This window comes from Halichoerus grypus, chromosome 2 (genome assembly GCF_964656455.1).
Source record: "Halichoerus grypus chromosome 2, mHalGry1.hap1.1, whole genome shotgun sequence".
Taxonomy (NCBI): Eukaryota; Metazoa; Chordata; class Mammalia; order Carnivora; family Phocidae; genus Halichoerus; species Halichoerus grypus.
The window spans coordinates 40,528,290-40,550,419 of NC_135713.1; the positions used below are offsets into that span (position 1 = coordinate 40,528,290).

At 46.8% G+C, this 22,130-nt stretch overlaps 1 protein-coding gene across 2 annotated transcripts in view; it reads right to left on the reverse strand.

Moving 5' to 3' along the window:
* Positions 1-8,730: 8,730 nt before the first annotated feature.
* The window catches only part of SH3TC2 (SH3 domain and tetratricopeptide repeats 2), a 50,475-nt gene continuing 37,075 nt past the window's right edge, over positions 8,731-22,130 (reverse strand). For both annotated transcript variants that reach the window (XM_036080602.2, XM_036080598.2), the window contains 5 exons: positions 16,765-16,915; positions 14,562-14,684; positions 13,242-13,392; positions 11,250-11,446; positions 8,731-9,625 (listed from right to left, as the gene is read on the reverse strand). In XM_036080602.2, coding sequence (XP_035936495.1) covers positions 9,434-9,625; positions 11,250-11,446; positions 13,242-13,392; positions 14,562-14,684; positions 16,765-16,915 — 814 coding nt within the window. In that variant the 3' untranslated portion in view covers positions 8,731-9,433. The remainder of the gene's footprint in view (positions 9,626-11,249; positions 11,447-13,241; positions 13,393-14,561; positions 14,685-16,764; positions 16,916-22,130) is intronic.

A 22,130-nucleotide genomic window follows, 5' to 3' on the forward strand; every position in this document is an offset into this window, starting at 1 on the left:
TCATAACTGCTACCTCCTTCAAAATTAGGAAGACACCACCAAGACATATATTGCAACTCATCCTAAACAAATGAAAATTATGCTCATTATTCTCAATAAACTCCAACTAAGCATTTGCTCTGAGTGTAAACAGCCCTCCCACCCAAGTCCCGAGTCACTCATGAGCAATAAACTGGTAGGTTATGGTTTTAATAATTTCTCCCTCTTTTAAGTGATAAGAGGGGGTCACAATCTGAACCCAAAGTCTCAGTCATTCATTTTTTTATTAACCCATTCACCAAACCTTTATTGAGATGCCACAATGTGTCGGCACTGGGCACAACTCTGAAAACACAGAGCTGAATGACCCAGACAAGGTCCCTGCTCTCATGGAGCTTCCAATCGAGGTGGGATTATTTGTTTAAAAGCCACACAGATAGCATAATGATAAACTGTGATAAGTTCCCTGAAGGAAAAGTACAGGGATCCTTGAGCGCGTGCAAAAGCGCGAACTTAATTTAAGGATACTAGAAGAAAGAAAGAGACACAGACTTTACCTAACTGGAAAGAAGAGAAAGGAATGTCACAGGACTTGAAAGAGTGGCAGAAGATCCATTTGTATAATCCCTTAAGACTTCAAAACAATCCAAAGTGCAAATCCTCCAGGCCATCTGTCCGTTTGGCCCTCTCTCCCTCAACCCACCAGAGTCCCAAAGCTACGTGTTCTAGGGCAGACAAAAGTCCATTTTGTTTGTTTCATGAATAAGTAGCTGTGTGGTCACCAGGATTACCAGGCAGCTGTTACTTAGCCTGTCCCACAGCAGGTCCCCAGGGAGGAAAGCAGATGTAGCGGGTGTCACTGCTGTCTGGTACGTTGTGCAGAGAAGTCAGGGGCATTCCTGTGAGCATCTCTATGAAGCAAATGTCCGATCTATCTCCAGATGAACAGCAAAAGCCCTCAATTTACAAGATAGTTCAAAAACAAAGAGTTCACCTTCACACACAAAAGTTGGCCCATGCAGGAATGGTAAAGTAGTTGAGAGTCACACGCATCATGTTTAATATCATACTCTAGATCTGAAAGGTTAGCATCAAAGGCAGAAGAGATCACCTATTTTAAAAATTCTTTCCATAGATAAATAATTCATAATCGATAAAATTTTGTAATCCTAAATAAAATAGAAGGTTAAGAGAATAGGTAAGCATTTCTAAATACTGTGAGTCCATGAAAAACTGTTTCTGGCACTCTTTATCCATAAGAATTAAAGCATCTCCACACGAGCATGGCTTTCCCCAGCGTATCTGTTTCATGAGATGGGTCTGGAGGTCGATTCCCACCAGCTCTTTCATGATATCAAAAGTAGGTGATTCTCCATGGAACTAGAGGGTATTATGCTAAGTTAAATAAGCCAGTCAGAGAAAGAGAAATACCATATGGTTTCACTCATCTGTGGAATTTAGGAAACAGAACAGATGAACATAGGAGAAAGGAAGGAAAAATAAAATAATATAAAAACAGAGAGGGAAACAAGCCGTAAGAGACTCTTAACTATAGGATACAAATTGAGGGTTGCTGGAGGGGAGATCGGTGGGGAAATGGGGTAATTGGGTGATGGGTATTAAGGAGGGCACTTGATGGAATGAGCACTGGGTGTCATATGCAACTGATGAATCACTAAATTCTACCCCTGAAACTAGTAATACACCATATGTTAACTAAATTGAATTGAAATAAAAAAAATTTTTTTTTAACTACAGTCTATGATCTCATTTCTGCCATTCAAGCCACTGGCAGCATGATGAGCGAGACCCTCAAGGCTCCACCTGGGTCCTCCCTTGCTCAGGTGTCCATACATTTCCACTGTTGGCTCTGAGCTATCCTGCAAATTCCCTTCACTCACCCCACTCCTCACCTGGAATCTTCAAAATCTAATTTGTAATTTGTTTTGACCTATCACCACTATGCCATTGTACTGTTCCTCCTTTCATTTTCCTTTTGGGAAAGGTGGTTTATCCTCTCTTCTAGGCTGCTACTTGACTGGTCAATGATAACCTTCATATTTTTCTTAAGACCTCCTAGAAAATCAGTTCTCTCCAATCCTGTTCTGGAGCAAGTCATTTTTTGACCCACCAGACTCACCGTGTTGATTTCAGCCCAATATTCCAGGCTGATGAAACAAGTCTTAATCTTGTTCCTATTGGTGATCGCATTAGTGATGGTGTCTGTCCCAGAGATGTGTCACCTGACATGGACCCGTAATATAATGTAAGAAGTTAATGCTCTTGTTTCAGTATCAGGGAGACATGAGTTCAAATCTCACCTCCACCACTTACTAACTATAGACTTAAGCCACTTCCACTCTTTCAATCTCATTGGAGAATAAAAGCAATTGTTATCTTCCTCCAGGTGTTGTTGGATTACGTGAGAAAAGTTTTAGATAGACCCTAGTGCATAATACTCACTCAAAAATATCAGCCTCTATTTTTATTTTGATAAGTGCACATTCTCTGGTCTCAATAAAATTGTCCATCAAATGATATATAAGAAAAACAAAGGTCAGCCCTCTCTTGCGCTCTTTGTGATTTCCCCCTAGGTCAGTGCTTTTCAAACTGCAAGTTAGTGAGTCTGTGAGAAACCAGTTTAGCAGGTCATAAGCTGGATATTTTTAAATTAGAATAGAAGAGTTTTAAAGTGCTTAGAATAGGTCAGTGCATCTCATGTTGTAAGGACTAAATAGTGTATCAAACGTGTATTATACGCATGTTTGTGCATATGCATACTGAGATCCAAAGTAAAATGCATTTCTCACTGTGTGTCGCAGTAAAAAAAAAAAAAAAAAAAAAAAAGGTCTGAAAGCCACTGCTGGAGGCTAATCCAGAGCCATTATATACATTCTTTGGTAACGCTATACTATTTAAGAAGACATTACTGCCCCCTACTGGAACTCTTGATTTCTCACAAAGAGGGACAACCACAGATTAGCAAAAGCCTTGCTTCTCTTTGGCCATGTGACCTCGGTCATCCTCCCTGTACCCTGTCTGGAAGCTCACCCAGAGGGAACTCTTCCCTGGATCTATCCCGATGCCCTGAGCAATGAGTCAAAGGCAGCCCCAGAAGTGGGAGCTGGAGTTCTCACCTCTAAAATAGTTTGGAAAGCAGTGTCCTTCCCTCCCACCCACTTTCCCCCGTCTCTCTTGGAAAGCGAAGCTGAGCAGCCCCATGACTGAGTCTCAGCCCAGCCGCCCAAGTTCTCCTTGGCCCCGCCCCTACCCCATCACGTCTCAGGGCTGCGCGGAGCCTCCCCAGCCCCTGAGCGGCCACCTGTCTCTGCTTCCCAGGGGGAGACTTCTAGGCTTACATCAAGAAACACAGGATTGAATTGCAAAGTGGCAAATAAGACATATTAGGAAAGAAAGTTTAAATCTTGGCTTTAAAATAAAACTGATGAATGGGGTCAGGCATTTTTTATAACGTAAACCATTTGTATTAACCCCCTTTAAAAATAGCCTCGTTTGCTTTGAGTCTTGCATCAAACTTCTTTCTTCCTTGGGTAAAGGCCTGCCCCCAAAGACAGATGTGCTTCAGCCATTTCCTTGTCTATGAGATAGAGAAGGTCAACAAATCTGTCAGGTCATCCAGCACTTATACCATGCGCTGGGCACTGTGTGCTCGGGACTTTGTGTGCCATCTCATCTCATTCTGGCGTCGCTGGGCTCGGAGACCTTAATTAACGTGCTAAAGGTGGCAGAGCTAGTGAGAGCCATCTTCTGACTCAGTCTGCCTGCTTCCCTCGCCCCCTTGGGTCCTGCCTGGGTGAGGGCCAGTCCCCTCCCTGGGATTTCTCCTTCCTCTCCTCCCCTCTCCCATCTCAATGGGAGCAGTTATCAAAAAGGAAGGAGGTCACAATGGCCAGCCAAGGTCATGAAAAACACGAAAAGACAGAAACTATCGAAGACCAGAGATGACTAGGGGAACATGACAGCAAAATGTAGCTTGATACCCTGGGATTCTGGATCACAAAAAAAGGACTTTAGTGGGGAAACGGATGAAATCCAAGTAAAAGCTGGAGTGTGGTGCTGTCATAGCTAGGTCCTAGTGAGCTTCCCAGCTGCCTTCCCAAGGCCCTGTCAGCCATTCCATACGGCTTCCAGAATCATCTTTCTAATGCACAAATCTGACCATGTCTCTCTCTCCTGCCTATAACCTTTCCATGGCTCCCCCTCACCCTCAGCTCCCTCTCTAGCAGCTTCTCCCACTTCCCCTTCCCTACCTCCCTGACTCTGCTCCAGCTTTACTAAACTCACTGCTGTTTTCAGAAAACACCAAGTCCCCTCCACCTTCTGGAATTTTGCTTGACACATGCTCTGTCAATTCCATACCCAGCTTGCAATCAGAATTAAGTAGATCTCTCCCTCTCTCTCTCTCTCTCTCCCTGACACAGGTTAGATGTCACTTCTTCCAGGGAGTCCTCCCTGATGCCCTGGGTCCCATGCTGGGGTAAGTGCCCTCCCCGGAGTTCCCAGAACACCCTGTAATTAGCTCCTACCACAGAGCTTCCCATCCTGGATTACATTCATATTTTCCCCTTCCATCTTACGACACTGAGCCCCCCCCTTCCCTGAAGTGGGAAGTCCGGGTCAGGCATGGCACTGAATAGCACTGACTGTCATTGTGAGGATTTCAGTCCTTTGCGCTGCTTTCTCCATTTCTTTGATTGCTCCAAGAGAACCGTGTTAGTCTGTCTGCAACGCTCCCTGCCACTTGTTCATTTTTTTATCGTCAAATAATGCCAGATCAAGCCGAGGCCAGGCATCTGCCATGGGCAACAGGACCTAGTTTGAATGTGGTGCATTGTTTTGTTTTCACTGTATTTGTTTTCATTTATGAAATTCTATTTCTGGAAAGCAAAACTTGTGTTTTCCTTCTACACAGACCAGTCATCCTTTATAAATTAATTTATATGAGTAAAGAAAACAACTCAATTTAGAAAACGTTTGAGAAATGGTTGCTCGGATGGCACATACAGTGAAAACTGCCTAAGTGCCGACACACATGCACACACACACACATGCACACAGACACATGCACACACACGCACACACACGCACACGTGCATACACACGTGCACACACGTGCGTACGCACATGCACACACACATGTGCATACACACGTGCACGCACGTGCATACACACATGCACACACATGCATACACACATGCACGCACACATGCACACACATGCACGCACTCACGTGCATATACACACATGCATCCCCGCAGGAAGGTCGCCCTGAGCGAGAGAAGCACTGTCATTAGTACTGTGAAGTCCTTGGGTAGTGAGATCCTGAGTACTGCTGTCTTTGCCACTAACATCCTCTAAGAGGGAAAAAATTACTTTTCTATTTCTCAGTTTATTCACCTATAAAAGAAGAGAATAAAATGGGGTCATAAAAATATATATCTCCCAGGTAAAAATCTCTTTTCCTGCTCTCATATGGTATGGAACAACATTGCTGAGAAGGAACCCAGAGGTGATTATCCTTTTTATATCACAGATCAGAGATCTGACAGGTATAGAGACTCAATGACTTGCCCAAGGTCACAGTGCAATTTAATGTCAAATTCAAGACCAAAATACAGGTCTCACCTAACCTGGTGATCTGTTTCTCCCCCTAATTCTCACACTTTCCACCCCTACATACTCCCTTCCCCCGGTGTTACTTACAAAGCACAAGCAAACACACACACACACACATATGCACACATGCACACAGAGACACAATTTGAAGACATCTTAAAATAACCAAGAAGCAAATAAGCAAAGGATCACAGCAGTACTGGATTTCAGAGTGGTAGCACTGTTGGGTAGGATAGAGATGCACCTGAAAGTTGAGAAAACACGTGACGGGGGTTTCCACAATGTGTAATCCCCTCCTTGTTCTTTATTCAGGTGAGGTACAGCGGCCGGGAGCTGGGTGGCTCTCACAACCTTTAGGGGAGGACAAGGATAAAAAGGGTAACTAATTCATTCACCTTTGGCTACGATATATATACAACAGAACCTGCTTAAATACAGACCAGATCCAATCACCGCTCCACGCTCTGTAGATTGGGGGGGAGGGGAACATCAACATGATTTCAAGGGGAATAGTTAACCATATTTTTTTAAAGACTCTTTTCATTTATTTTTTGAGAGAGAGAGAGAGAAAGAGAAACAGCATGAGAGGAGAGAGGGTCAGAGGGAGAAGTAGACTCCCTGCCAAGCCAGGAGCCCGATGTGGGACTCAGTCCCATGACTCCGGGATCATGACTTGAGCCAAAGGCAGTCACCTAACCAACCGAGCCACCCAGGCGCCCCAGTTAACCATATTTTTTAAATGGGATTCTTAAACACTTTCATTTTTTTTCCCTAAGATTTTATTTATTTATTTGAGAGAGAGAGCACGAGCAGAGGGAGGAGCAAAGGAAGAAGGACAAGCAGACTTCCCGCTGAGCAGGGAACCTGATACGGGGTTCAATCCTCTGAGATCATGACCTGAGCCGAAGGCAGATGCTTAACCAACTGAACCACCCAGGAGTCCCTCTGAAACACTTTTAAAGACTATTTTAGCAGAGCGATTTCATATAGGATGTAGTAATTGCAATGATACAGTGCAATGTTTTTCTCATTTAAAAATGAATCCTACCCTCGTCTTTGGAAACATGCTGAACATTTTTATAAATGATCTGGGTAGAGGCAAAGGTACCAGGTTAACAGATGAACCAAAGTGTATAGAATCAGAAAATTTTAGCTAAAATTCCCAATGAAATATAAAATGGGTAGATATAATACCCTTCACTTAAAAATAAATAAATACATATAGGATATATATATATGTGTGTGTGTATATATATATATATATATTTTTTTTTTTTTCATATATAGATTTGTAGCAGTTAAGAAAGATCTAGAGAAACAGAAGCTCACGTGGGAGGAGGTTTCAATTGATCATAAGCTGAATGTGAGCCAGAGGTAAGATGTGACTGCTGGAGAGAAGAAAAATCTTAATGCAATGGTAAACTACAACACTAAATTACATTAAGTACAGTAACCGCTCTCTGTACTCTCCCCACAAGCCAGTCCCAAAGCCTGGTGCATTATGGGAAGCACACTTTCAGAGCTGAAACTAGCATCTGGCCAGAGGAGAATAATAGGTCAGTGGGAAAAGGGAAAGGGGCTGTAACCTGAGACAAATGCGGAATGGTTCATGGCATGGGTTCCAGGGCCAAACAAGCTCTCTTCAAAATAAGATGCATAACTGTTCTGGAATGCATATGCCCTTGTCTGTCTCCCAGGAATGTTGCTGAAAGGACGCTGCCGGGGAGGTTAGACCCATCCACAACATCCCTCCCTGCTCAGGGATTTTACAGTTTGTGGTGGGAACAAAATCACATCTATTTTACATGGTTGTGGATTAGGTCACTTCGTTTCCTTCCTGGAGAAGAATATTCTAGAACAGAGACCGTTTTGGCAACCAACCAAGCTCCTAAAAGAAAATAAGATGTACTGATGTGTAGACAATCTTGATGACTAGAAGATGCCATGTTGACTCAACTTAACACCCCAATCCCAACTCACCGCACTACCAACCATCTGGTGGGCCCAAGAAGCTAGAAATTAAGGGCAGAGGGTCCGATAAAATCTAAGCTGCTGGGCATCGGTGGCAGCCCTATGGCTAGATCATCTTGTATGTTCCCACATTTCAGAACAAAGGTGAACCCCCAGCATCAGGATCACCTGAGTCGCTCATTTAAAAATGCATGTACCTGGGGCATCTCCCAGACCTACTGAATCAGAATTACTGGAGTAGGAATCAGAAAGTTCATTTTCAGCAAGTTCGGCAGGCGATTCTTTTGCACATTATCTGAGAACCATGGCTCCAAAGCAGTGTTTCTAATGCTTTAGTCAATCATCTGGAGAGCAAGGCAAAAGCGAGGGCTCCAGAGATTCTGATTCAGAGGTCTTAAGTAGGCCCCAGAATTTGCATTTCAAACAATCTCACAAGTGAGGCTGATGCTGCTGGTCCAGTCAGAGGACCATACTTGGGATTCACTGCCTTAGGGAATTCCTGATTCCATTATCAAAGCACTCAGATACTGAGGTAGGCAGCTTCTGAAAAGGCCCCCAGTGATTCCCTGCCTTCTGGTATTTACCTCTCCCTCTTCCTGTGGGCTGGACCTAGCGACTCCCTTATAATGAATAGAATAGGCAAAACTAATTGGATGTCACTTCTGAGATGAGGTTAAGCTGAGACTGTTCTCTCGGCTATCTCTCACTTGCTCTCTGACGAAGCCGGCTGCCATGTTGTGAGCTGCCCTGTGGAGAGGCCCACATGGCGGGGATCTGGGGGCAGCCTCTGGCCAACAGCAAGCAAGGAACTGACTCCTGCCAACAGCCATGAGTGTGAATTTAGAAGCAGAGCCTTCCCCTAGCTAAGCTTGAGGAGACCAAAGCTGACAAGCCTTGACCGTAGCCTTGTGAGCTGCCCTGAGCCAGATGACCAGCTAAGCCATGCTTGCGTTCCTGCCTTCCTACAGAAATCGTGAGATGAAGGGTGTTCCAAGCCACCCCATGTGCTATGCAGTGACAGATACTGATAGAGATGCTTTGTTGAGGAGCCGCCCTGAAATCCATATGGCACCTCGGTGTTTAAACCAACCTTCAAGCCTCCCCCATCTCATCTCTCCCCATTATAAAGGAGACAAATGTGCATAAAAGTAGAAGAGCAATATTTAATAATATACACTATTTACATGCAATTTATGTCATAATTTTCTTAGTGTTCAATGTTTCAGCCTTGGCCCTTGAGGAGCCTCCCGGAGTTTCTGGAAGGTTATGGAGGAGCAGAGCCTCAGGCAGGATGGAGAAGGGAATCCGCATGAGACCCCAGGCCCTGTGTGCCAAGCTGGCCATTCTGAGGCCGTCTTTTGAGCTAAGAGCATGGTGAATTCCCACCCACCAGTCCCCATGAGCAGGAGGAGGAGCACCTCCTTTGGCTGAAGAAAGAGAAGCAAGAAACTACCAGTTTCTCTGCTGGCAAGGGGAGGGGGGCTTTCCCTGAGAGAAGTCAGTGTGCCTCCTTTCCTCACTGTGGGCAGGAGAGAGGCTCCCCCTAGGGGCAAGCTTTCCCATTTTCTCTAGGAGAGCTGCATATTGACAGAGGCTGTACGCATGGACTTGAGTCCACTGGAAATGCTCTGGACACAAAACCAGGACTTCCAATCCCTGCTCTATCATCCACTCCTTGTGCGGCCCACCTGGAATGAGGCCCTCTCCCTCTGGGCTGTGCTCGTCCCCTGGGAAGATGAGGGACTGGGCCAGGTGATGACACAGACCCTCCAGGTCGGGGTGGAGGAGCCCTGGGTGGGGAGGCAGCTCTGGCCATGGCCACCGGTCAGATCTGGGACAGCTGTCCTCAGAGGGCCAGCCCCCCGCCGCTCAGCCACCGTGCCCTCTCTGAGGAGCGCCCGGAGGGGCTGCTGTACCACAGGGGGCTCTGGCAGATGTCATCCAGCCTGCTTCTGATGGTGCCCTGCAGCTCCTCGTCACCCAGCAGGACCGCTGCTGCCAGGGCCAGCCGGAAGTACTCGGTGGCATCATGGGCATCCTAACCGCACGGCAAGGGGGCAGAGAAGAGACAGCAGTAAGCAAACATTTCAGCAGTGCCGGGGACTCAGAACTCGAGCTTTTGTCTGCCCCACACACTTTCCCACCCCGTCCTCCTAGTTCCTAGGGGACCTCCTGCCCCACTCTACGTGGACGAGACAGGTGACATTGCTCCCTCAGTGGCCCTCCATCCTCAGGCACAGGGGTGGCACCTCACCCAGGCTCAGCTAATCATGAAGCGACATCGTCCTGGGCCCAGGGCCTCAGGGATTCCTAAATGACTCAGGCCGACCTAGCCCAGTCATTCCCTGGGACCTCTCAGTGTGACCTCACAGAGCAAATGGTCCCTCACCCTCTTAGCCATGGGCTTGAGCCTGCCCATAGCTGGACACAAAGGACACCAAGAAACAGAAGTAGAAACATACAGAGGGAAGAGAAACAGGAAAAGGTGAGGAAATCTGTGATGACATTTGAGTACCAGCATCCAGAACTACCTAAAACTCCTAAATTTATACTTGAACTTCCCAGTTACTTGAGCCAATAAATTGCCTTTTTTGTTTAAGCTAACTTGAATTGAATTCCTCTGCCTGGCCCCTAGATCCCCTGGTTGAGTCAATCCGGTCATACACTCTTTGTCCTTGAACCACTTCTGGGGAGCTATGGGATAGAGGTAAGAGGGCTGGGGAGTCCTTCACTACCCCATCGTCCCTCCCCACATGGTAGGAATGAGGAACAGATGCTTCTTTGGGTGAGATTCAGAAAGGGTTGTCTGGTTCCCATTAACCCTCATAAGTCAATAATTAATTCAGGCCAGAAACAATGTCTGGTAAATAAGAAAAGGACAGCAGAGTTGCCCTGAGGTTCCCCTGGGGGCCCAACGCAGGCGTGACTCAGAAGGATATGAAGAGATTAAGGGCTGTGGTGGCGCAGACAGGGACCTCTGGTCAGGGGAAGCCAATACCGGGGACAAAGTTCGAGGGCCAGAATTGTAACAGAGACTTTCAGACCACCAACACAGTTCTAGAAGTGGCTGGAAAAATAAGAAGCTCTGAATTCAACTCCTACTGAGCAAACAGGAGAGTCAGGGCTAAGGCCTCATTAGGACAGAGACAGGTCTGCCTTCCTAGACCCCACCTCACTATCTCAAACATGTTAGCATGTACCCAGGTTTCTCCTAGAGTCTTATATAACTTTATAAGAAATATGTCACAACTGACTAGTTAACCTATAATATTTTGAAGACGCACAATTAAGTATTAATTTTTATTTCAATGTTGGAGCTTATAGTTCTTTTGTTTTGCATCTCACATATTTCTATAGGCCCTCGAGGAACCCACAGGGACCGGGCAATGTCCCCATAGTACCTGACAGATAAAGTGGCTACGGAAGTCATAGCAGGGTAAGGAGAAAGAGGAGCTAGGATCCCTCTCCTCAGCAGACAGGAGCATCTTTGAGGTCTCCATTGGGGCTGAAAAGAACCATCATGTCCCCAGAGGAGTCACTCCCCACCCTATGAGATGTGACTCCCCATCTTGGGCCACTCGGCTGTACCCTGAAGGCGGAGGGTCAGGGAAGAATAGGGTGGGACTGCAGCTCTCACACAGCCTCGTAAGCCTGGCTCTTACCTTCAGCTGGTAGAAGGTGAGTCGGCCCAGGCGATAATACACCTTCGCGTAGTATAGGGCCTCCTTGGGACTCTGCAGCCAGGGTGGACAGAGGGACAGAGTCTTCAGGTAGCAGTCCTCAGCCATCTCATACATGCGCAGGGAATAGTAGACTGTAGCCAGACGGTGAAAGGCCACCAGCTCCTGCTTCTGATCTCCTAGGAATTGGAAGACTAAGGGAGAGATCTCGCAGCCAACACTTCACGGGCATCCGATCACTCACCCCATTCTGTGCTATTTTTTGAAGGTCTTCTAGGGATCGGGGACTGTGCTTGGGATACACGGAATAAAGCAGAAGAGGTCCCTGTCCTCGTGTGAGGTTCATTGTCTCCTAGGACACAGATGTTCCTTGAATAATCTCACACACGAAGGCAAAATTACACCTGTGGTAAGTGATGCAAAAGAAAACACCAGGCTCTGGGGGTGACTGCTTAGAGCACGTGTGCTCGTCAAGATTTTCTAGGACGATTTCCTGAAAAAAATTTTCTCTTTTTAACAGATGTTTCTGTAACTCAGGATTCTGGGAAATGATTATTCCCAAGTCCCTGTAATGAAACATGGTGACAAAACTAGCTTGATGGGGTAGCTAAGGATTCTTTGTAACGAATAACTCTGTAGTACAAACGTCTTCTCCACATGAAAGCCTCCCCCTTCAGAGAGCTCCCTGGGGCTGCCCCCAGGAGCAGTCACCCTCTGGCTCCTTCACCAGCTCGAAGTTGCAGATGACTACAGAGAACAGCCCCCGCCACCCACTTCTAACTCATGCTTTAGAACCTTGGTTTCTAATGGGTCTATGATTTGTTGTTCTGGGTTTTGGTGGGTCTGTTGTTTTAATAACCAACTCCTTTAATACAAAGTGGCCTTTTAAAGAGAACAAAGGCTTCCCATTGTGGTTTTGGAATATTTGCAAGGTGGCTGTTTGATGCAATCTGAAAAACATCACTTTTAAGCTTCAAAGAGACAAAAGCCAAAAATAAAAGAAAAAAATCCAAGGGAGAGAAAATTCTCTGATATGGAAAAATCCGGTCACAGGGAAGTGCATAAAAGGGTGATATAGCCTCCTTTCAGCTTCTGTCCAGGGAAGGATAAAGGAGTGCTCAGAGTGGGAGCTGCCTGGGGCTCCCACCGCCTTTCCTGAGATAGCACACTGTCCCTCAGATAAGATTTTCTGCAGTAAAGAAAAAGGTAGGAAAAGGAGAGAGAGAGCTCTGAAGTGCAATTAGACACAATAAAGTCCAGTGCCATCCACATCTCAGGCCCTTGAGAATGCCCAGAAGTCCCTTCTAGAATCCTCCCAGAAGACTCCATTTGCCCCTCCATCAAATCAAGCCTTCTCTAATCAAACCTGCTTTTCCTCAAGACCAACATTCAAGAGGAGGGTTTTTTTTTTCATCTTTTTTTTTTTTTTTCTGCCTTTTTCCTGTTTCCCACTAGCTTCTGGGGTCATTGCAAGCGTTTTCAGCTACACAGTGAGTTAAGTTCATGGGAATTTGATCTTCATTTACTTTTCAATTCCGTGTGGAAAATGTGCTTTTGACTAACAATCAACCCATTAAAAATCTAGAGCAGAGGCCTCTGGTAACAGGGGCATTACCTGTGCACAGGATAAAATACCACCTACCCTGCACTGGGGAACAATGCCAACGGTGGAATGGTAATCACTCCGCAAGGACTTAGGGATCAAGCTCTGTGCTGCGGGTTTTACACGGATAATCGCTGGTCTTCATAACAACTGCATGAGGTGGGGGCTGTTTTTAATCCCCATTTGCCAATGACACACTTGTGGCGTATAGACATTAAGCAGCTTGCTTACAACTAAGATCTCAGTTGGGACCTGGGATTTGAACCCACACAGTCCGACTCCAGAGCCTCTGCTGTTACACTCTGTGATCCCCCCATTGGATAAGCGGGTAGCCCTCCCATTCAATATGGCCGACCATCAGGACCACCTACCTATGACCGTGCTGAGTCTGGCCGCCAAGGTGGCAAACTCCAAAGCCTTCTCATAGCCTTCCAGGCTGATCTGCAGCTCCGTCAGCTTGTTGAAAACCCGGAGCTCTGTTCTCAGGGCCTTCATCCTCCTCGCTAAAGGAACGGCCCCGGCCTGAGAACAGAAGCACACGGAAACATAGTCCAGCTAAGAATCCTTGGTACGGACCATACTCTAGGAGGCTTCCATTTTGCTGGTAGGGGTTGGAGGGATGGCCATGGCTTTTCACAGCTCGCTCTCCTGGCCCTTGCTCTTGGTTGCTCTGCCCAGATTTTAGAGGTAGGAGAACTAAAGGTCATCAGACCTCCTAAGACCAGAAAAATGGAGATGGGGAAAAGGAAGATGACATTTCTTGAGGCCACATGGGAACGTATTCACCTCCCAGCCACATGATCCATTAGCAACCACAGCACCATCCGTGGAGTATGCACACGGTGTCTGAGAGTGCCCAACAAATAGTCATATCTATTACTTTTATTATGATAGAATTGTAGGCAGGTCACTTCATCCCTCTAGACTTAATTTTCTCATCTATAAAGTGCATAGGACAATGAGTAGCTCAACAGTCAGGGACATGCTTCTTGTTCTCCCCACCCCTAGCTCAGTGCCTGGCACATTGATAAATGTTTGATGACTGAATAAAGAGCTCAATGAGCAAATGAATGAATAAATGAAATTTTAGGGTCAAATAAGATAATGAGGTTTCCGACCTTCAGTCAGTGATGAACAATTATGATTTTGACATATCTGCTTAACATCTGCACAATTATTTACTTACTATTATTTTTAAATCAATGCTCTTTTATTACTTTGCCTCATCCTTTGCAATAATATCTGTGAAGTCATGGGTTTGATGTGCTGGTGTTACACATTTTTAATTTTTAAAATATATTTGAATGTGCACACTTGATAAAAACATAGTAAAACGAAAGTGTTCATCCGGGGACCCATCATCTCCTACCATGCCACCAGTGGTACACAGCAACCTTCTGGTAAACACAGAAGTACGCTAGAAATGGTAAAGTACCATGCACCCAAGAGGTGTAATTATTTTGGTGTGTTCTCCCAGAAAGGATAATTTATCAAGCCCAGGAATGACAGAGTTTATCAACCCCTTCTTTGAGAGCCCGTTGATTGAAAAAAGGGAGAGCAGGTGGGCACTGGATGAGGAAGGAAAGAAAAAGGAATCCCAGCAGGAGAGGGGAAGGGGACCCCAGGCCACCTAGCCCTGCCCACATTTGTGCCAGGGCCCAGCTTGGTGCACGACGCAGCCCGGGGCTTACTCGGTAATACTCCACCGCACGGTGCCTGTGGCGGGTCCCATTGAAGAACACGTCACCTGCTTCTTCATAGAGTTTGAGAGCCAGAGAGGGCTCCTCAGACTTCAGGGCTTTCTGGATGGCTGCCTGGATGGGACAGAGACAGGTGTCAAAGGCAGAGAGGCCTTCCAAATATCCACAGGAGCGACAGGAATGAGATCCTGACCACCTGGGTTAACCCTCTGCTCACATCCTCCGAACGCTGAACTGTCCTCCGCACTCATAGGGCCGGTAGGAAGCCTTTGCGACTCCCTAGTCTGGCATTTCCCCACCACGGTATGAGAGACTGCTGTGGTAGCCCGAGAGACGATTTTGAGCAGTACATAGACAAACATCTTATGTTTTAATAGTTCAGTATTTATTTTAATGTGTTTTAGAGAAAAGATTAATAATACATCCACACCTGTGATTTCAGATAGTGTTATTTAGTGTAAAAAACTAAGTTGATTTGAAGTTGAGTCAAAGAAAATAGTAATGGGACAGAAAATACATGAACATGGCAAAACCATGAACTTCACCCATAAATGGCTGCAGTTTGGAAAACAGTGATCTCATCCAACACCTGCACTTCGCAGATGGAGAAACTGAGGCTCAGAAAGGAGACGGGAACTCTGTGTTTACATAGTAGTTAGTGGCAAAGAAATGCTAGTGCCTTCCAGCCCCGTGCCCTTCTCCTGGCACCCAGGACCTCTTTATCTCTCGCTTCCATACTGCATCTAAACAGAAGGCGGAGAGGAAGCCGAAGTGGCAGATGGACCCCACAGCATCTGCAGCACCACTAGGGGGCCTCAGAGAGCCTGAGGTTGAGAATGGCCCTGCAGAACAGCGGGAACCAGTCTGGGGTTGTGCGGGCCTGGGAGCAGGCCTGGCCGTGGAGTCTCTGGGGCAAGACCCCGCCGTACAGAGGAACAGGCAGGGAGATGGGATCGTGCCATCCGGAGGCTCTGCCACCAAGCAATGCACAACCCCACGGCTCAGCTCCCTCTGGGCCTCGCCTCCGGGAGAGCCAAAGGCAAGACCTAATTGTCTGCTCTCCGAAAGCCCTCCCAGCTCTAACATCCCACAGCAGAATAGCGTAGAGGCTGAGAGTGAAGGCGTTATGTCACACTGTCCGTGTGCAGTTTTCACCACTTACCAGCCGGATCACCTTGAGTAGGTTACTCGGACTCATTGAGCCACATCCGCAAAATGGGAGCTTGAGTAGAAACTCCTGCTGCATTTGGAATGAGGGTTCAACTACAGCAGGTATGTGACGTGCTTGCAAAATCTCCTGTGCATAGTGAGTGCGCGCTCAATGCTACACAGCCATAATTAAGCCTCGGTGGAAGTGGGTTTGTGTGCGTTTAAGTAATAAGGGGAATAATAGGGAGAAAATAAGAAATGGGAAGGAAGAAAAGATAACTGGCATATTTTCAATGGAACAAATAATATATGCCATCATAATGTCAGCCTCGTGCAGATAACAGAAATGATGATTAAAAAGAAAAAATCCAAGGGATTTTTAATAATAATAATAAAATACCATTCACTAAGGATTTACTAAGTCCCAAGCATTTAGTAAATGCTTGCTTTGCATATGTATTTACTATGCAAGTGACACACCTAACCCTTACCCTAAGAGATTGGGTTTACCCATGAGGACACTGAGGCCCCATGATATAGCAGAAGTAGCTGATGTAGCAAGCCCAAGGTCACACAGTCCGTAATCGATGGCCCTGTGATTGGATTCCAGCCCTGTCTCTCTCCAAGGCTTTTAATCGCTGCACTCTACCATAGCTCAGGTATTAAAGGGACACAAGAAAAAAGACTGGAAGAGGACAATAATGTTAACGCCCTGCACACATCAACCTTGCCTCCCATTGCAGTGAAACCCCAAAGTAAAGGTGTGTGTTGAGCTTAGCAAAAATAGATCTACTTGACGTGACAGATGAGTGAGCCTCCTAGCACGTTCTTTGAGAGCTCATACATGTATCTGGGACTCAGGGATTGTTGGTCACCAGACCTCCCTTGGTTCCATCTTGTGCCCAGGGAGCGTCCCAGGGTCGACCCTCCCTCCAAGGGCTCAGCATGGATATCACCACTCTCTAGCTACAGCTGGTCACTTTGGAGGGTACAGCTGTCTCCTCTAATGGCCCAAGTGGACAGATGAGCTCTGCGGGAGACCCACCTGCAGGTACAGCTCCACCAGCTCATCTTCCCGCATGAGGTAGTGGAGTCGCCCAGCCCCGAGCCAGGCCTCAGCAGCCTTGTCTTTCTCCCCCAGGTCGATGAAGATCCGCAGGCTCTCTTTGATGCAGGTGAGAGACTTCCTGAGAGACCTGGGCAGACAGACACAGACCCATTAGGTGTGAGTCAAGGGACCCCTCCAAGGGGCCTTGGAGTCACTCAGCACCAGAGGAAACTGAGGCTCTGGGAGGGAGTGAGATTGACCCTGATCATACAGAGAGGTTGGGGCCTGAGTTGAATCTTGGCTCTGCTTCAAACATCTGTGCGACCTTGAGAACGTATAAAACCTTTCTGTGCCTTAGTTTCCCCATCTGTAGAGTGGGGGTATCATTGTACCTGCCTCAGAGGATTGTTGGAAGAATTAAATGAGATGGAGAAACTGCAGTGCCCAGAACAGTACCCCCCACAGAGTAAGTAACAGTGATGAATGCTCATGTTAGTTGTCACTTTCATTAGTATGGCCCATGGCCCATCCATCTTTCGACTGCACTATGACATTTTTTCCCATAAGCACCTATAACACACAGGGGATGCCAAATGCATATTTACTGAATAAACGCATGAATGAATGACCGTGGTGGTGACTTTAAATCATCAAAAAGATGTTGATGTTTTGTTTAAGAAGAAAAATCAAAGAAGGGCGAAAGTTTTAAGAGGTTGGTGCTTAATGGAGGACTCTAATTATCTGGAAAATTGTCTTACGTAGAAAATTCTTCCCCCCCGACGGGGATTAATGAAGAAATGAGGCATAGGTAATGTAGTGTGCACAGGTTCGGAATTCTAGAACCAGAAGGAACACCGGGTATCATCCAGTAGTTCTCCGTTCCAGCAGCAATTAGAATCACCCAGAAGCTTTTTTAAACATACATGCACAGGCAGAGTGACCCCAATGCGTGGACACACCATGGTAGACTGGGAGACTCTGGGAGCATTTTGTCAAAGCTCAGTAGCAACTTGACTGCGAACGTGGGTTGAGACTTGCAGATCCAACCCAGCCCCTTATGTTATAGAGGAAACAGGTCCAAGGGTGGGAAGTAATTTGCACAAGGTTGCACAACACATCAGGGCAAGATCCGGGGCCACAGCTCCCTTCTCCTGAGTCCCAGCCCGGAACGCATCCCACAGTGCCTACCTTCCTCTGAGACTCATGGTGCTCCTGCAACAGCATTATCTGGGAGTTTATTAAGAACACAGACTCCTAGAGTTATCTCAGACTCCCTAAGTCCAAATAATTACAGATGCAAGCCCTGAATCTGGATTTCTAATGCACCAAGGTTATTTTTCACACACACCAAAGTCTGAGAACCACTACTCCAAACCATACAGATCCTTCTAGAAACACTGATCATCATCAACCGAGTGTATGAACAGTTAGGAGGTCCTCATCAAACCTCATTATGGGCAACTCAGCCCCAAACCCTTGTGCACAGTGATGGAAACAAGCATCACCTTCGACTAATGAGGCCCTGACTTATCTTGGCGATGAGGCAGCTATTGGCCTTCTAGAGAAAGTGCCAGGCGTTTGGCCCTTTGGAGTTTTGAGAAGAAAGAACTTAGGTTTTCCCCACTGCCCAGCTCCTGACATGACATCCAGGATGGTCACAGGCCACCCTCTCTCAAGTATTAGAATGTCAGACTTGCTGCTGAGACCATGCCGTGAGCTGAGAAGCTGCACAGGATGCCGAGCTGGTCACCAGTCTCCCTGGTTGAGCTAGGATAAAAACTCTTTTATCACAGAAGCCCTGTCCTTCTCTCTCCTGCTTCATACCGCCCCCCTCCCAGACCTCCAGCACAGTTTCCAAGCACTGCTCTCCCCACTCCCACTGGAACAGTTGATGAAGACAGGACTCATACATCTCATCCTCCTATTTCCTGCTCTGTTTTCTTTATCACCATTTGCTGTCCTGGGAGACCCTTAGGCTATGGTTGTTTTGTCCAGACCCCCAGGGAGCAAGATTTGGGTTATTACAAAGAAGCCAATTACAGAGGAGGAGAGGAACTTTGCTTCTTAGACCTTTTCTCTCCGAGCTCACTGTGACTGCGGATGAGAGATCAGTATTTCCAAGAAACACCCCATTGCAGGAGGCAGGACTTACAGAAGCCTAGCTACTCACACAGCACCATCAAGACTCCTTGTGCATGCAAGGTTTTCCAGAGACCACTGCCTCCCACCAGCATGCACACCTGAGCCATGATATCCAGTAAAAACACATGCATTAAGGTCTGAACTTGGGAGGTGGTTTCCAGCCTCCTTGGTCTTGTCATGTCAGCAATCACCACCCCATTCGTTCACATATGACAATGGCAGTGCTTTATCACCCACCGGATGAGCCACCGGCTTGGCCTGGAATGGCTCAACATCCCAGTTCCTTCAGCCTCACCTGCAGCAGGCTCTAGGTGTGGTTTAGCTCCCAAATCAAAAGAAGTAAGGAGCCTGCTGGGGGGGACAGCCTTCATCCCAAGTGTCATGCACTCCTGGGCCATGTATGCCCAGGCCCTGTCAGGGTATCTCTCCTCTTCTTCAACCCTGAGTCCTCTGTTTCCCATTTTTCCTGCCCCAAAGGTTTGGTCTTTACAGCTGAGTCCTTATTTCTTCCTTCCCACCTGGCCCTCAGCCATGAACTTGTGGCCAAGGGACTCTGATGCACCTGCATTCCCAGACTTCCTCTTTCCCTCCCTTACCAGGGCTTTCCAGATCCCTGCCCTGCCCGAATGAGCATCTGACCTCTCACTCACTGGACCTGCCCCATTGCCATAATAAGAATTGCTACTCACCAAGGGCTGACCCCATGCCAGGTGTTGGGATATGAATTTTCATTATACGTTCTCCCATTTAAACCTCAGAAACACTAAGCCGTGAGGGATCTTAGCCCATTATGCAAATAAGGAAACCCAATGGGGACCTTTTTATCTTGTCGAAGTTTGCACTGTTCATTTCTAAAACTTTATGTTGAGCCCTCTGCGGTTTTGTCTTGTGATACGTGACAGTAATGGTTCCCTGATATTTATTGAGCATTTGGCATGCATTATCCCATGTAATCATCATAACAGCACCAAACGAGCAGTAACATTATTACATCCATTCTACGAATGGGAAAAATAAGGCTCAGAAAGGGTAAGTGACAGGGACCAGGTAATAAACGCTGGTTAAACCAGAGTGTAACCCTGAGAATCTGACTCCAGAACCCCACACACTCCCTCAAGCAGTGCTCAATCTCGGGCTCAGAAACCAGCATATGGGAAGGTTTCTGCTGCTTTTACCCCTCTAACAGCCTAGAAGTTTTGAAGAACATAAACTACTTTTCAACCTTGAACAAAGTTTCCTCACCTGCAAAAGTGGGGTGGTGAAGTACATCTAGCCTAGCGATCAAATGACGACATGTCAGTTGAAAACAGTTCTTTCCTTGCTCGGGATTACAGAAATGTTAGTTATTTGTCATATTCGTTACATTGAAAACCAAATGTTGAGGCATTTCTTTTTTTGTTCCACAGGAATAAGAAGCATAAAAATAAGAATAAAAGCCAGGAGTAATGACTTCTAGGCTACTATTATCTTCATATGCAAAGAACTGTTATTTTGTGAGGACCTATTGCATGCAAGGCATTTCTTCTTTCTAAAGATAATATGCACACCCTTCGTGGCACCTACCACAGTTTATAGGATACCTTTGGCGAATACGTATATAAATATTGTCAATTTCTTGAACTAGTCTATAAGCATTGTGAGCTCAGGGACCATATGTCTCTGTCAGGTGTTTGGGCTATAGTAAATGCCCAGTAAATATTTGTTGCGTGGGTTCAACAGAGCCTCAAAATTCCCATGGATCCCCCCTGGTTCAGCTCTAGAACAAGGTACAGTCTGTATTGTGTCATCTGAAGACAGAAAACAAGATCCCCAAGGACTGTGCATTGAGAGATTGAAAACACCAGATCCTATAGTTGTCACCCTGGAGGCAGAGAGAGCAAGACTTTAAAGGTCCTGGACAAAGGGACAGCAAAGTGTTCCAAGGCAAAACCCCAAAGGCTGGGCCACAGCTCTCGTCATCTTCTTGCCCTCCCCTACCATCCTCCACCTCTAAACCCTAGAGAAAATCTTTCAAGGAGGAGGAATTAACATGAGTAGCAAGGTGGCACGGAGAAGTGAAGCCATCTTAAATGGAGGAGGCAGGGATCTGGGATGCTCCCAGTGTGACCAAGTGGGTCAGCAGTCTGGATGCTCTGGAGCAGGCAGGGGTCAGACCAGATGCAAAATGAGGCCCTTCTCATCCATACACCTCCCAGAGGCTTCACACTATCACCATCCACACTTGTGGTTTATTGAGGGTGAAAAGTACTGGCTGAACAGGCAGGTGACCTACAGAGTAGTTAAGAATATGGACTCTAGACCAGGGGTTGGCGAACTATGGTGAACTATGGCCCATGAACCATGCAGCCTTCCTCCTGCTTCTGTAAACAAAGTCTCAGCCGCACACAGCCACACTCATTCATCTATGTCATCGACGGCTGGCTGCACGCTGCACCTGCGGTGTACTTGAGACAGAGACCACATGGCCCCAGAGCCTAAAACATTGACTCTCTGACCTTTTACCAAAACGTTGGCTGACTCCTGTGCTAGACTTAGCCTGGCTATCGATCCCCACTGTGCAGCTTCACGCAAATTACTTGGCTTCTTTCGTTCTGTTTCTACAGCTCTTTGTGCCCCCACGCAGTTATCCTGAGATTACACATTGCTTGGGAAACGCCACGTGCTCACTGAACGCCGTCAGTCACCATTACGACCACCATTTTCACTATGGCTGCTCGCTGTGCCAGTCCAGAGGCCCACTGCTCCCCACCCCGGCCCACCCCCACACCCCCTCCTAGGGCACGGGCTGGAGGCCTCTCTCTCCTCTACTACCCACATCCACTTGAACACCCACCTTCCTCAAACCTACAGAATGCCTTCCAAATGTGTCCTCACCTTCCCACAGCTACTTCCAGTCCCTCGGCCCAAAATGCTTGTTCTCTTATCCTCCTCCACTTTCCAAAATCTTACCCATCCCTCACAGCCCTCCTCAAATGCTACTGCCTTCATGAAGCCTTCTGTGACAGATCCCCAACCCTCAGCCGAAAGTGTCCTCTTCTTTCCCTCCACACTCGCCCCTGCAGCTGCCTGCCATCTTGCCCAGGAGTGTTTGCTGCTTTTGAGCTTCATGAGGATGGAAATTTCGTGGGGAGAGTTTAGTTGAAGAAATCTGTCTGTACATTAAGACCCACTTAATAAATACCTCCTAGAAATCAGTGCCAGAAAAGCATTTGCTCCCACAG